At 27.1% G+C, this 13,543-nt stretch overlaps 4 protein-coding genes across 4 annotated transcripts; 1 reads left to right on the top strand and 3 right to left on the bottom strand.

Moving 5' to 3' along the window:
* Nucleotides 1-13: 13 nt before the first annotated feature.
* On the bottom strand, nt 14-3,249 carry LOC113790205 (uncharacterized). Its single transcript, XM_027339840.2, has 4 exons — nt 2,910-3,249; nt 2,694-2,855; nt 762-2,624; nt 14-698 (listed from the first exon to the last, which is right to left on the bottom strand). The coding sequence occupies exons 1-4, from the start codon at nt 3,117-3,119 to the stop codon at nt 507-509; spliced, it is 2,427 nt and encodes an 808-aa protein (XP_027195641.1). The 5' UTR covers nt 3,120-3,249; the 3' UTR covers nt 14-506.
* Nucleotides 3,250-3,343: 94 nt separating this feature from the next.
* On the bottom strand, nt 3,344-6,295 carry LOC142646061 (uncharacterized). Its single transcript, XM_075823988.1, has 3 exons — nt 6,004-6,295; nt 5,532-5,790; nt 3,344-4,859 (listed from the first exon to the last, which is right to left on the bottom strand). The coding sequence occupies exons 2-3, from the start codon at nt 5,728-5,730 to the stop codon at nt 3,679-3,681; spliced, it is 1,380 nt and encodes a 459-aa protein (XP_075680103.1). The 5' UTR covers nt 5,731-5,790; nt 6,004-6,295; the 3' UTR covers nt 3,344-3,678.
* A 684-nt stretch (nt 6,296-6,979) lies between these two features.
* On the bottom strand, nt 6,980-10,872 carry RecQ4 (RecQ4 helicase). Its single transcript, XM_027339818.2, has 2 exons — nt 9,968-10,872; nt 6,980-9,903 (listed from the first exon to the last, which is right to left on the bottom strand). Exons 1-2 carry the CDS (start codon nt 10,752-10,754, stop codon nt 7,079-7,081), a joined length of 3,612 nt encoding a protein of 1,203 aa, XP_027195619.2. The 5' UTR covers nt 10,755-10,872; the 3' UTR covers nt 6,980-7,078.
* A 339-nt stretch (nt 10,873-11,211) lies between these two features.
* On the top strand, nt 11,212-13,540 carry LOC113790203 (nicastrin-like). The gene is made up of 5 exons (XM_075823997.1): nt 11,212-11,620; nt 11,693-11,810; nt 11,882-12,152; nt 12,212-12,946; nt 13,022-13,540. Exons 1-5 carry the CDS (start codon nt 11,413-11,415, stop codon nt 13,538-13,540), a joined length of 1,851 nt encoding a protein of 616 aa, XP_075680112.1. The 5' UTR covers nt 11,212-11,412.
* The last annotated feature ends 3 nt before the right edge of the window (nt 13,541-13,543 follow it).

The raw sequence follows: 13,543 nt of genomic DNA, 5'->3' as shown, positions 1-13,543 counted from the left end.
AAAAACAACAACAAAACATTTAGATCATCAACACCTAACTTGTTTATTTTCAGTTTTTTTGTGTGTTTGGTTTTGTTTTGGCTTTGACAATGTTTAATTGCAATAGATCACGAATTTTATTTTATTTTTTATATTTCAAAAAGAGAGAAAATGAAATGAAACATGTTATGAATACATATTGTGTGTGTGTAAGTGAATGAAATCAATTGCAATCGATAAATTCATTCATTTTGGTTGATAAATTTTGTTGTTGTTGAACACATCATCATTATTCAATTTTGTATGAAAAATGTATTTGTTTGTTTTTGGCTAAACATTCATCACATTATTAACATCCAATAAGATATTATTTTTGGAAAAGATAACAGGAGAAAATAAATTGAGTATGGTTATTGTAAAAAAAAATATGAATCACATTAAAAAAAAGAAGAATTCAATTTGTTTGGCCGTATCAAAGTTATTATAAAATATTTTTTTTTATGATCACAATTTTCGTTGTTTGTTGTTCAATATCCAAAAAAGCTATAAATCCATTGAAAAAATCCAACAATTGTTGACCAAATTGAACGTTTTGATTCAAGAATTTTAAACAATTCTTGATCATCTTTAATAAATGAATCGATTACTTTGTTTTTTAATGATAATGGCCATTCTTGTGCAAGACCATTATCTAATTGAATAATACAAATGTCATGTATCTATAGAATAGAATAGATTGAATTGGAATTAAATATGATTTAGATGAAACATAGACTACTTACAAATTTTTTAAAACGAAAAAATGTTGAATATGAATCTTTTGATGATATAATTATTTGTTTAGCAGTTTTTAATGGTATTTCAACTTCTTGTTTGAATGCATCAAGATTTTGTTTGGAACGTTTTTCGATTATTTGTTTGAGATTTGTAATTACTTCGTCAATAACTTTTTTATGAATTTTATAATCAGAATAAAGATTCAATGGTTGAATACATTTTGTATCAATACGAGATGATTCTTCTCGAACAATTTCATCAAAATGATCAAAATCAATAGGAAATTTTAGCCGTTCATTTGAAATACGTTCATCAAATTCTTTGTAACATGAAGCAAGTTCTTTTCGTAAAAATTTACCAACAGCCATTTCTTGATCTTCAAAAATTAATTGTTTTCGTTCATTCAACAAGCTATTTAATTTATAAATTTTTGATTTATAAAGTTCACGTTCGCTAGCAAAATTTTCTACACGATTTTCAAACATTTTTTTAGCATTATTTTCCAATTCATTTAAATAGGCAATAAATTTTGATAAAACTTTCGGTCGATTTGTATCGATCTGTAATTTGGAAAAGCCATCATTTATTGATGATTGAATATTTTCATCAAAATATTTATCCAAATGTTTATTATTTTCAAGCATTGAAGAATCGGCTGTCAAATCAATAAAACGTTCAATAAATTCAATATCACCGGTAATTTCTTCTTTTGGTACCAGATTTTTTATTTCTTCATAAAATTCTTCAGAAATATTTGATTTAAGTTTGATGGCAAATTGTCGAATATTTTCGGTCAAAACTGGATATTTTATTGACAAAAATTCATTGACAATTTCAGTTTCCATTTTTTTTCGAATAGAAAATGTTTTCATCTGAATTTTTTGCTTATTAACTGTTTTGATTAAAGTATATGAATTACGAATGTTATCAGCTAATTGTTGTTGTGATACATGAAGATGACTTTCAAGACCTTGCAAAAGATTCTGTAATAATGTTGATGATTTTTGTAATGCTGTTTGATGCCATTCTTCAAGATATTTCATTGAAACTGGTTCATTATTTAATTGTTCAACCAATAAATTATTCATATAATTAACATAGAATTTAAAACATTCATCAATTGATGATTGTTTTAAACGATCAAGAAATGCATCCCAACGATTTGGTATTTCGGTTAACGATCCAGAATTGGCTGCATTAACAAGCATACGAAATATATGTACTAAATCGGTACCGGTCATAGCGATTGAATTACGAAATTTTGGTCGTAATAAATCACTTAATTTTTCGATAAGTTCATCACGTTCATAACGATAATCATCTAGAAGATCATGTTCATCGGCACGTGATAAATCAGCTAAATGATATTTATTGGCACTTGGTATAAACAATGTATGACAATCAACTGATGGAAATATATCTTTCAATGATATTGAATAGGATTCAGTTTCACGTGTATGTGTTGATAATAATTCAATAAGCCAATCTTTACAATTTTTACCTTCATCAACATCTTGAACAAAATCCTGTATTACCCATATTAATGATGGAAATTGTAATATTTCTGAATCTAATTGATAAATTGAATTTTTTAATCTTTGAGGATGATCATTTAGCGAAACATTTGCTCGTGGTGTCATCACTGCTTTCAATGCAAACAATTGTGTACGTCTTGCCAATAATTCAAGATAATCAATATCTGATTGATCAATTATTTTTACTGAATTAAACAATAATGTTGAACTCATTAATGTTGCAACGGCAAATATTTTTGCATCATAATTTTCCGAAATATTTGTTGCAGCAAAACCTTCAGTATCGAGCATTAATGTCCAATGATCTTGTCGTTTTGAACCGAATTTTATTGGCTTTTTTGTTTTTGTAATGAAAAATAAAAGAGAAATAAATCTCATTTCACACATCATAATAAGACTTACCTTTCCCCAAAGCCATATACCCATCGTTTCAGGTGTAACTTTTGAACCGATACCAAATCCTTTTGATTTTTTCATCAATTGATTCATCAGATATGATTTACCTGAATGAAATTTTCCAACCACCGATATTAAACTTACTGGTTCGGTAATTGTATGCAAAAACTTCGGCAAAAAAAAATTCAATTAAATTTTAGTAAATTTTTCAATAAAACATACTTTAATATTTTCTTCAACAATTATTAGATTTTTATGTTCATCATCTGGTCGAACAAGCTGTAATGGACGATCAGGAAATAATGTTGAATCATATTCATATTCATTATTCAATGAATTTATATTTTCATCACCATTACAATAGTGATTATGATTGGATAATAAAATTAATGTGAAAATCCATATGGATAATGTCCGATGACAAGATAACATTTTTGTTGTTGTTGTTTTAGTCGGATACGAATAACAAATGTCCAAAAAGATCAAATTGAAAATCAAAAAATAAAACACCGAACAAAAAAAATCGAATGTTTTCGAATACCAAACCGAATCAAAACACCAACAACAAGTTGCTCACTTCATATAGTATATAAAGCAAAAAAAAAAAATTCGAATGTATTTCGAAACATTCGAATTTTTAAAATTTTTCTTGTTTCGATTTTGTAATTTGATTCAATTTTTTTTCGGTTTAAATTTGAATTTTAATTGAATTTTTTTTTTGATTTCAGAAATAAAACAATGACAAATAACGAAAATATCTGGAACAAAAACAACAGAAAAATATGTACAACAACAAAAGATGTGAAACAACAAACAAAAAAAAGTGAAATGTTAAATGTGAAATGAAAAATTTTTTCATTACAAAAAAAAAATAAAAATAAAAATAAATTGATTGAATTTGGGGTCGAGTGGGCAAAAGAATGTCGTCGAATGATTGTGAAACAAATCGAATCAAATCAATTGATTGATTGGAGAAAAAAAAATTTTTTTTTCAAGCAAAATTATCATAACCTTGTAAACCTTGTAAAATTGGATCATTTGCAAATAAATCAAAATTAAATGGTTCAAATGGTTCATCCGGTTCATCCGATAAATCTTTTGATGATGGTGATGATTGATTTGATGATGGACCATCACCATTATTTTGATTATTATTATTATTTAAATGATTTAATCCACCATCATCTGCATCATCAATATTATCATTTTGTATTGGAAAATTTCGTTGTTGATGATTATGATTATGATTACGTTGTTGTTGATTACGATTAAAATTTATCGGTAATTTTTTTCTCGGACGTAATTTATCTATATTATTTTGTTGTTTATTTTTTTGATTATTATCAGATTTATCCAAAATACCACCACGTATAATTTCAAAATTACCACTACCTAATATATCATATTTTTCAATATTTTTACTTTCCTGTTTACTATATAAATTTCTATGTTGTTTTGAATCTTGATCCGGATTACGTAATTGATTACGATTATTATTCATCATAGATGGTGTTAAAATATGATCGATTCGATTATTATTCGATGTTGTTTGTATTGATGGTGAAGATTTTTTTGACGTTGTTTTTGACTTTGTTTTTGGTTGTCGTTCTCGATTGAATCGTTGATGTCGTTGTCGATGATAATTTTGATCATATTCTTCTGGATTATCATCAGGATTATCATCCGAATTATCATCATTATCATCATTGTAGAAATTATCCTGATCTTGATCATCATCTTCATCCATACTTGATGAAGTTGATCCAGAATCATCATCATCATTGTTATCAAAATCAATTTTTCGTTGTTTCGGATTACGATGATGTTGTGTTTCTCTTCGAATACGATTCAATGGTCGTCGTAATATTTTTTTACGACCACCACCATCATCATCATCATCATTATCATCATCGTTACCATTATCGTTACCACCACCATTATTATTTTTATCACCATTATCTAAATCTGATTGAAAATCTTGATCAATTTGATAACTATTTGATTGAAATGAATTATTATTATCGATTGATGATCGATCCAATGGATCATCAATATCCGGATCATTATTATTATTATTATTTGATGATATTTGTCGTTGATAGATTCGTCGATCGGATGAATAAAATTTATTGTTTGTTGTTGTTGTTGTTTTCAATAGTGGTTGATTTGAATCTGGAAATGAAAGGATTGATTTGGAGGGCAAAAACAAATGAAAAGAAAAAACAAAAAATTTAACCACGATAATGAAATTGGTGTACGGAAAAACTAGAAACCATATCGGAAATTAATCAACAACAACAACAAAAGTGATCGATCGATCGATTGATTGATCGGGAATCAATAAACAACAAAAATCCCGTATTTTGACATGTTTGAACATTGTCACTGTCAAATTTTCAAGATTTTTTTTTTGTTTGAAAACGGGAATTTTTTTTTTGTTGTTTATTGCTGCAATTACGGAAATATTCAGGTGTCATTTTTGTTGTTGTTGTTGTTTGTCGTTGATCAACAAAAGGAAGGAAATCAATTTCAATGGTAATTTTTTTGTGTAAGTAAGTAAGAAAGAAAGAAAAAAGTAACTTTTCGTCGTCGTCGTCGTTTAGTTTTCAATGACTAATATTAACACAGGTAATAATTACCTCCTTCCTGAAATCAAATCTTATTATTTATTTATTTATTAAACGAACATAAATGAAGTGTTAGTGCAAGTGTGTTTTTTTTCATTTCAAGGATTCTATTTCATTTTTTTTTTTGTAATTTATCTTTTTTTTCTGAGAAAACTTTCTGGTAATATTTTTTTCTTTGCCGAAAAGTTTCTTTATTTTAAAATTTTAAAATACTTACTATTAGAACTTGTAAACAGAATTATAGTGATGATTAAAAATAAAGCCAAAATAATTATACCAATAATAATGATTATCATACGACGTTCCCATTGATGACGTTGATGAAATTTTTTCATTGCTAATTGAATTAATGAATTCTTTGGTGTTGTTGTTGTTGTTGTTGGTATTGTTGTTGTTGCTGTTGTTGTTGGTGACATGATTGATGAATTTCAGCAGCGGAAAAATTCTTTGGTAACAGAAAAAAACAAGACTAGAATCTTCCAATGATCAACGTAACGGATTATGATGAAATCAATCAATCGATTGTTCGATAAGCATTTTTTTTTTTTTTTTTTTTTCGTTTTTCAGTGTTACAGAAACAGAAGAATTCAAAGTCAAATTGGTTTGATTTCAAATAAACAAGAAACAAAAATGAAACAAAAATAGATCTTATTTTTTTGTTGTTGTTGAAGAAAATCAAAGCAACAAACCATGACCACAATCAAACACCATACATAACCAACCACAACCATCAACAACGATAACGATAATGATTGTGTGGTGAACAAAACAAACAGCGAAACAACAACCAAAAAATATTTATCTTCGATCCTTGAATTGTTTTTTGGTTTGTTAAAAGTTATGGATAGCTATGTAGATGATCTGCTACTGGATTGAATTGTTTGTTTTTGTTGGTTAGTTGTTTGGCTGGCTGGTTGATCATTATAAGATTACCTTGATGATTATCTTGTTGCTTGTTTGTCTATCTATCTATCTCGTCAAACGAAGAAACAGAAGAATTTTTTTTTTTTTTTTTTGTTTCAAATCTTATTAAACCGACAAAATTCAACGGAAAATCAAATTTAAACAAAGTAAGAAATCAAAAAAAAGATTGAGAAAGAAATCAAAAAAAAAATTTTTTTTCATTTGAAACCAGAAAAGAGAGAAAGGATTATGCGCGCGCACAATTCATTTTTTTCATAAGAAAAAGTTTCAATTTTTTGTTGTTATTGTTATTGTTGATGATGATGTTCGTAATATATATTTTTTTTACGTTCATGCATGCATGTGTGATCATTGAAGCGGTAATCAAAACAACAACAATCCATTTGGATCGATTTTTTTTTGAATTAATAACCTCACACACACACCTTTGGTGATGATTGTTGATTGTTCCAACATCATTAATATCATTAAATTGAATAAATATGGATCATTTCGATTGATTGATTGATTGCGAGAGAGATAGATAGATAGAAAAAGTCAATCAACCGAACCAATTCAATGATGATGATGATTATCATCATTAATATTAAATCAATTTTTGTTTAAATAAAAAAGTTCATTTTGGTAATTTGGAATAACGAAATAAAAAACAACAACTGAACAAGATTTTTCTCACACACAACATTTGAATTATGGATTGCCCAATCCAATCTAGCAAAAAAAAATTGACAATTTTTTTTGAAAATTTTTTTAATTCATTTTTTGATGAAATGAAAATTACAAAGTAAACAGAGAGTCAGAGAGAGGGGAGAGTAAATTAAATTTGAAAATAAAGATCAATTATCGATTACAATGATCAGCTAAACATTGTTCAGTTAAATAAAGTAAAAATTCAAAATCAACATCAGTTAATGAACGCCAAAATTGTCGTTGTCGTGCCCAAATATCAGCAGAATATTGTGGTGATGATATACCAGTTAAAATTCTAGCAATTTTTCTTGCTGTATCTAAACCTTGATCATAAAATTGTTGAATAAATTCAGTAATTTTATATGAAATTGCAGCATAATCATCATTTCTCATATCCATTAAACAAGGTAATGAATAATTTATTGATTTTCTATCCATTGTTGAAAATGTTTTTTCAATTTCATTGGTTATTGATTCGGTACCAAAATAAATTTGATTTAAAAATTCTTTTAAATTATCTGATTTTTCCAATAATTTATCATCATCTTTACGTTCTAAACTATTCAGACGAAATTCTGATAATTTTTGATATGTATAACGTAATTTTAATATTTCTTGTTGTTCAAATTTTATCATACGTTTATAAACTGAATCAATAATATTTTCTAATTGTTTATTTGATAGTACACCAGGTGAATCAAAATGAAATGAATAATCGGAAAAACGTATACCCAATTGTCGACGATATTTTCGTTGAATCGATTTCAAATGTTTACGTATTGACCAAACATCTTTTGTCATTAATCGTGCAACATCAGCAATTGAAAATGTAAAATTTGTATTTGAATTCCATAATCCATTTGATGATGATGATGATGATTGTTGTTGTTGTTGTTGTTGTTGTCGTCGTCTTTTCATTAGAACATCAGCATGACGAAGAATATCATCTTTTTCAATTAATTTTTTAAGAAAATCTTCATCATCACTAAAATTAACAATATGACATATTGAATTAAATGAACTATGTACTTTTATAGCAAACGATTGTTGGCCATTCAATTCACCATTGATATCATTCAGTTCATTATTTTTATTTTCTAACATCATTAAAATTGTTAAAAGAACTTCGGATTTAATATCGGTTTCAATTTCGGTAGTAAAAATTGGTAATGCAACTGGATGTCTTGGACAATCAATTTTAACATTATCATCATTATTATTATCAGTGTTTAAATCTTCAAAAATTTCAACCAAACGACGACAATGACATTGTTCATAAACAAGATGTATAAATTTTGAAATATTTTCACGATCAACACCATTTGCATAGATAAAATTTTGTAAACGATAAAGATCTGAATAATTATCATCTAAAATTAGATGACAAATAGCTGGATGACCATCACGTCCAGCACGACCAATTTCTTGTACATAATTTTCAAAACTTTTTGGCATATCATAATGTATAACAGCCATAACATCTTTTTTATTAATACCCATACCGAATGCAATTGTAGCAACAACAATACGTAATTTATTTTGTAAAAAACGTCGTTGAATATCACGTCGTTGTTGTGATGAAAGACCTGCATGATAACATTCAGCAAATGATTCAGTTTGACGATAATTTTTTTCAAATTGTAATGATGTTCTTATGTATGATGCTAAATGTTCACAATCATCACGTCTAGTACAATAAATAATAATCGATGTTAATTCCATAAATGGTGATTGTTTTAATAAATTTACTAATGTTTTCATTTTATTTGTTGGTGATTTTGATACAGTTAATATTAGATTATCCGGTATTCGTGTATGACCGATAACATCATTTTTCTGATCAATCAAAAGATTTTTACAAATATTTTCAACCATTTCTTTAGTAGCGGTTGCTGTTAATGCCAATACAGTACGTATATTTAATTTTGTTCGTATTGATTCATATAATTGTAAAAATGATGGACGAAAATTTGTCGACCATGATGCAATACAATGTGCTTCATCAATACAAACAAATGCAATTTTTGGAAATGATTTAAATGGAATTGATTGAAATCCATTTACTAAACATTCTGGACTAAGGAATAAAATTTGTGCACGATATTCAATAATATCCGAAATGGCTGTTGCATTTTCACGTTCATTTTGATTTGAATTAATACAAACACCACGTAATTTCGATGGTAAATTACGTATCTGATCTTGCATTAATGATATTAATGGTGATATAACCAATGTAATTGAACGTAATCTATTCCAATAAGCCAATGCAGCAGTCTGATAGCAAATAGATTTACCAAAACCAGTTGGTGCAACAAGTAAACAAGAACGACCACATATAATTCTTTTAATTATTTGTCGTTGTTCCATACGAATATAATCATTACAAATGGAAAAATAAGTTGACATTAATGTATATTCAACTTCATGATAATCTAAATCATTATAAAGACCATTATTACAACCAAGATCAAATGATTGATCAAAACTTGAATCTAATGCACCATCACCGGTTTGATCTTCATCAAATTGTACTGAAAGACTAGGTATATTATCGCATTCTTCTTCAATATGATCATTTGATCCACATTTATAACATTTATTATCTAATTTTGAAATCATACGATTTGCTTTATATTGTTTGAATTTATTTTTTTTCGAATTACGAAAACGTGATTGTTTTTGATTTACATAGAAACGTTTTTTACGCATTTGTAAACGACGAAAATTATTATTGATTGATTGTTTCTTTTTTGTCATTGTTGTTTTCTTTTTTGCTATACGATCCTGATTGATTGATAATTGATTTGAAACATCAGTCAATTTTTTCTTTACTTTTTTCGGTTCATCATCATCATCAACATTATCAGGATTAATACTTTTTGCCGATGATGATTGTTCTTTGCCGGAATTCGATGGTCGATCATTATCATTGTCATTACGTTTTGGTTTTTGTTTCGATAATAAACTAGAATCTAGAATCATTTTTGTTTGATAAAATTAATTTATGATTTGAATTGGGAAAATTTGAAAACAAACCTGTACTTGTTGATTCAAAATCTAATGTTTTAACATGATCAAAAAACGAATATGGATCAATTGTCGGTGGTTTTTTACAATCATCATTATCATTATTGCTTTCATTATCATTATTTGCACGTTTATGTTTGAAAATTTTTCGTTCAGTCGTTGATGATGATTTAACTTGTGAAATTGTTCGATGACGTTTAGATGGTGAACTAGGACATTCTTCATCCAACATAAATATTGATCGTTTATTGTTATTGCCGGAAACATTTTGCTGTAAATTATTATCATTATCATCATCATTGACTTTATCAACATTATTCAATAGATTTTTTATTGATTCATTTACAGTATCCAGATAATATTGATCATCCAGATCTTCAAATGCATTTGAATTATCATCAAGTTGAGTTGATGATGATTGTTCGACGGATTCTTGTTGTTGTTGTTGATCCCCAACATTAGCAATGTCACTTTGTTGTTGTTTTGATTTGGTGGAAATATTTTTCAATTTTTCAAGCTGTCTACGACGACGATATCTTAATGAATAATGATACCATGGATCTTTTTCAATTTCATCACGAATATATTGTTCTTGAACAATACGTATTTTTTCTCTTGCTTTATTTAAATCGAATCGAATTTTTGTCGGTGATAATGATGATGATTTTGAATTTGATTTCGAATTCGAATCTTTCGTCGATTTAGCAGAATTCTGTTGACATGATTTATTCAATGATGATGACCAAACTTTTGTTGTTGTTGCTGTTGTTGTCTTAGGTTTATTCGATGACATCATTTAAAATTTCTTCGTTCAATTTAAATTATCAAGATATTTTAAAAATTTTATCAAAAAAAGAAAAACAACGACGTTGTTAGTTTGTCGTTGAGTGTTGTTATCACGAATTTTTTGGCGCGTTTTAAAAAACGAAGCCACAAATTACAAACGTCTAGCGGCAATAAAATTTGTAAAAATATCCCGAAAAAAATAATGCAAAACCGAGAAGAAAAAGCATAGCAGGATTCAATGCTTCAAACAAAACAAAAATTTCGCTTTTATCAATGATTTTCGCTTATTCACAATATATGTGCTACTAGCTAATGCTAATCCGCCTTATAACAAACAACAGAAAGAAAGAAAGAAAAAAATTTTTTTGATATGCCGGTCTCCATTGATAATGCTACTACTACTTTAGTACTATGTATACATAAGCTTATGTGAATGAATAGTGAGCAAGCACACCGCCGCCGCCACTGTATGAAATAACAAAAAATTTTTTTTTTTTTTTTGATTTCAATTTTTATTAAATACAAAAATTTGTTTCAACAGAAAAATCCTAAATCAAAGAATTTCATCGATAAATTTATCAACTGCAGAAAAATAGGCGAAATTTTTTTCTTTCATTTTTTGTTTCTTTCAAATATCCATTGTAACTATTTATCATCATTGTAAAACAATGATGATGAAATCAATAAAATCTTTGTTGTTTTCAAAATCATTCGGTTATATTGATTTATTATTTACATTGTTAATAATAATTATATTGATTGATCAACCGAATGTTTGTTGGTCACGTATGGTGGATAAAAAAATTTATCATCAAATACCGGTACAAAATTTTTGTTTCCTACGATTTAATGCTACTAATCAGATTGGCTGTAGTGGTAAATATTTTTTTTAAAAATTTTTATGAATTTTTTGAAAAAACTTGATAATAATTCTTTTTTTCTAAACAGATTCAAAATTTGGTAATGAAGGTTTAATCAAAATTATTAATAATGATAATGATTTGAATGAAATTAAAAATGGCCATATGGCCTATGTTCCTGTGATAACTAGTAAACAATTTAATTAGTAAGTCTTCTTTTTAATAAAAATCAATAATCAATCAATTTGCTTTATTGTTATGTTCATTTGTACAAAAGTACAACATTAATGGCCTTTAAAAAATCTGATAATGTTGCTGGCGTTATTGTTTGTGATAATGGTCGACCTGAATGGGGTTTTTCATCCGATCATTCATGTCCAAATCAATTGTTTGATCTTTATACTAATGATAATGAATATGGATTTTGTCGTAAAATTCAATGGAATAAACCGAATAAACAACATTATGATAATGGTTTATTATTTGAACATTGGCCATTTCCAATATTTTTTATTCGTAATCAAAATGATATCGATTGGTTATTGAATGTAAATATTGATTTTTTTTAAAGAATTTTTCGATTTCATTTTAATTTTTTTTTGATCAGAAAACTGATGAACATCAAAATTGGCCAAAATTAGCAGCCGAATTTACTGCACAAATGCATGGTGCAGTTGATTCAATTACCTGTACACGTCGTTCAATATTAAGCCAAAATTCATGGTTTTCATTAATGCCAACTACATATTGTGAACCATTAGGTGGTATCAATATTTATACACATACATTTGATTTGAATAATTTAAAAACAATACCGGATAATTCAGTTATTGTTTTATCAACACGTTTGGATACATTCAGTATGTTTGATCAATTAGCACCGGGTGCTGATTCAGTTATGTCATCATTAATTACAACATTGGCTATTGCTCAATTATTATATCGACCTGAAATTCAAACCAAATTAATCAATACTATTAATCAAAGATCATTATTAATTGCTTTATTTGATGGTGAAGCATTTGATTATATTGGTTCAAGTTCAGCTGCATTTCAAATGAAAAATCAAATATTTCCATTACCAAGAAATAATTCTGTAGAAAAATCATTACAATTTAATATTGATAAAATTTATCAATGGATTGAATTTGAACAAATTGGCCCACATGAAATATCGGATAAATTAGATCTTTATTTACATAAAAATCCTGGAACCACCGATAGCCAACAATTAATAAATATAATTCAAATGGAAAGTAAAAATTTCAATGATTTACAAATAAATGAAACTCCCAACGATATGCCATTACCACCATCATCGATACAAAGTTTTCTTAAAATGGTAACCCAGTCTCTTTTTTTTACTAATGAAAAATTTTATTTATAATGATGACATTTTTATTTTTTTATTTTACAGCGTAAAAATATTGAACATGTTGTCGTTACTAATCATCGTAATGAATTTATTAACAAATATTATAATAGTTTTTTTGATGATGGTTCAGATATAATGAATTCAAAAGATTTTAAACAATCATATTTACAACGAATCAAATCAATTGCTACATTATATTCACGTGTTATTTATCGATCATTAACAAATGAACAATTGGATCTAAAAGAAGAAGCCAGTGATGAATTGATTTCAATGTTAATGGAATGTTTCCTATACAATTCAAATTGTAAATTATTTTCCATCATTTTACAATCGGTTAATAAAACAATCGAATCAAATGATGATGATGATGAAAATAATCAAATTGAACCACCATATCCAAGTTATGTTAGTGTTTATCAAGCTGATCCACGTACAAAAATTCTTCGACAATATATTAAACGTATTTTAAATTATTATTCTGGTCAAAATATGAATGTATCATCATCCGATGAATGTATATCAATGGCTAGATCAGATCATGTAAGTTTAATTAATTAATTA

The sequence above is a fragment of the Dermatophagoides pteronyssinus genome, unplaced genomic scaffold (genome assembly GCF_027571235.1).
Source record: "Dermatophagoides pteronyssinus isolate colony J.1.1.1.1 unplaced genomic scaffold, Derpt_VIB-CSIC_2022.12 sq0044, whole genome shotgun sequence".
NCBI lineage: Eukaryota > Metazoa > Arthropoda > Arachnida > Sarcoptiformes > Pyroglyphidae > Dermatophagoides > Dermatophagoides pteronyssinus.
Note: the sequence above shows the minus strand (reverse complement) of the source record. Positions and strands in the feature narration are given on the sequence as shown.

Coding starts and splice junctions, on each gene's coding strand:
- LOC113790205 (XM_027339840.2), bottom strand. CDS start 3,119: ATGTTATCTTGTCATCGGACATTATCCATATGGATTTTCACATTAATT. Junction 2,856..2,909: donor TTGTTGAAGAAAATATTAAA/GTATGTTTTATT, acceptor TTTTTGCCGAAG/TTTTTGCATACAATTACCGA. Junction 2,625..2,693: donor GTATATGGCTTTGGGGAAAG/GTAAGTCTTATT, acceptor AAAACAAAAAAG/CCAATAAAATTCGGTTCAAA.
- LOC142646061 (XM_075823988.1), bottom strand. CDS start 5,730: ATGTCACCAACAACAACAGCAACAACAACAATACCAACAACAACAACA. Junction 4,860..5,531: donor TCTGTTTACAAGTTCTAATA/GTAAGTATTTTA, acceptor TTTCATTTCCAG/ATTCAAATCAACCACTATTG.
- RecQ4 (XM_027339818.2), bottom strand. CDS start 10,754: ATGATGTCATCGAATAAACCTAAGACAACAACAGCAACAACAACAAAA. Junction 9,904..9,967: donor TTTTGAATCAACAAGTACAG/GTTTGTTTTCAA, acceptor AAATGATTCTAG/ATTCTAGTTTATTATCGAAA.
- LOC113790203 (XM_075823997.1), top strand. CDS start 11,413: ATGATGATGAAATCAATAAAATCTTTGTTGTTTTCAAAATCATTCGGT. Junction 12,153..12,211: donor ATATCGATTGGTTATTGAAT/GTAAATATTGAT, acceptor TTTTTTGATCAG/AAAACTGATGAACATCAAAA. Junction 12,947..13,021: donor TACAAAGTTTTCTTAAAATG/GTAACCCAGTCT, acceptor TTTATTTTACAG/CGTAAAAATATTGAACATGT.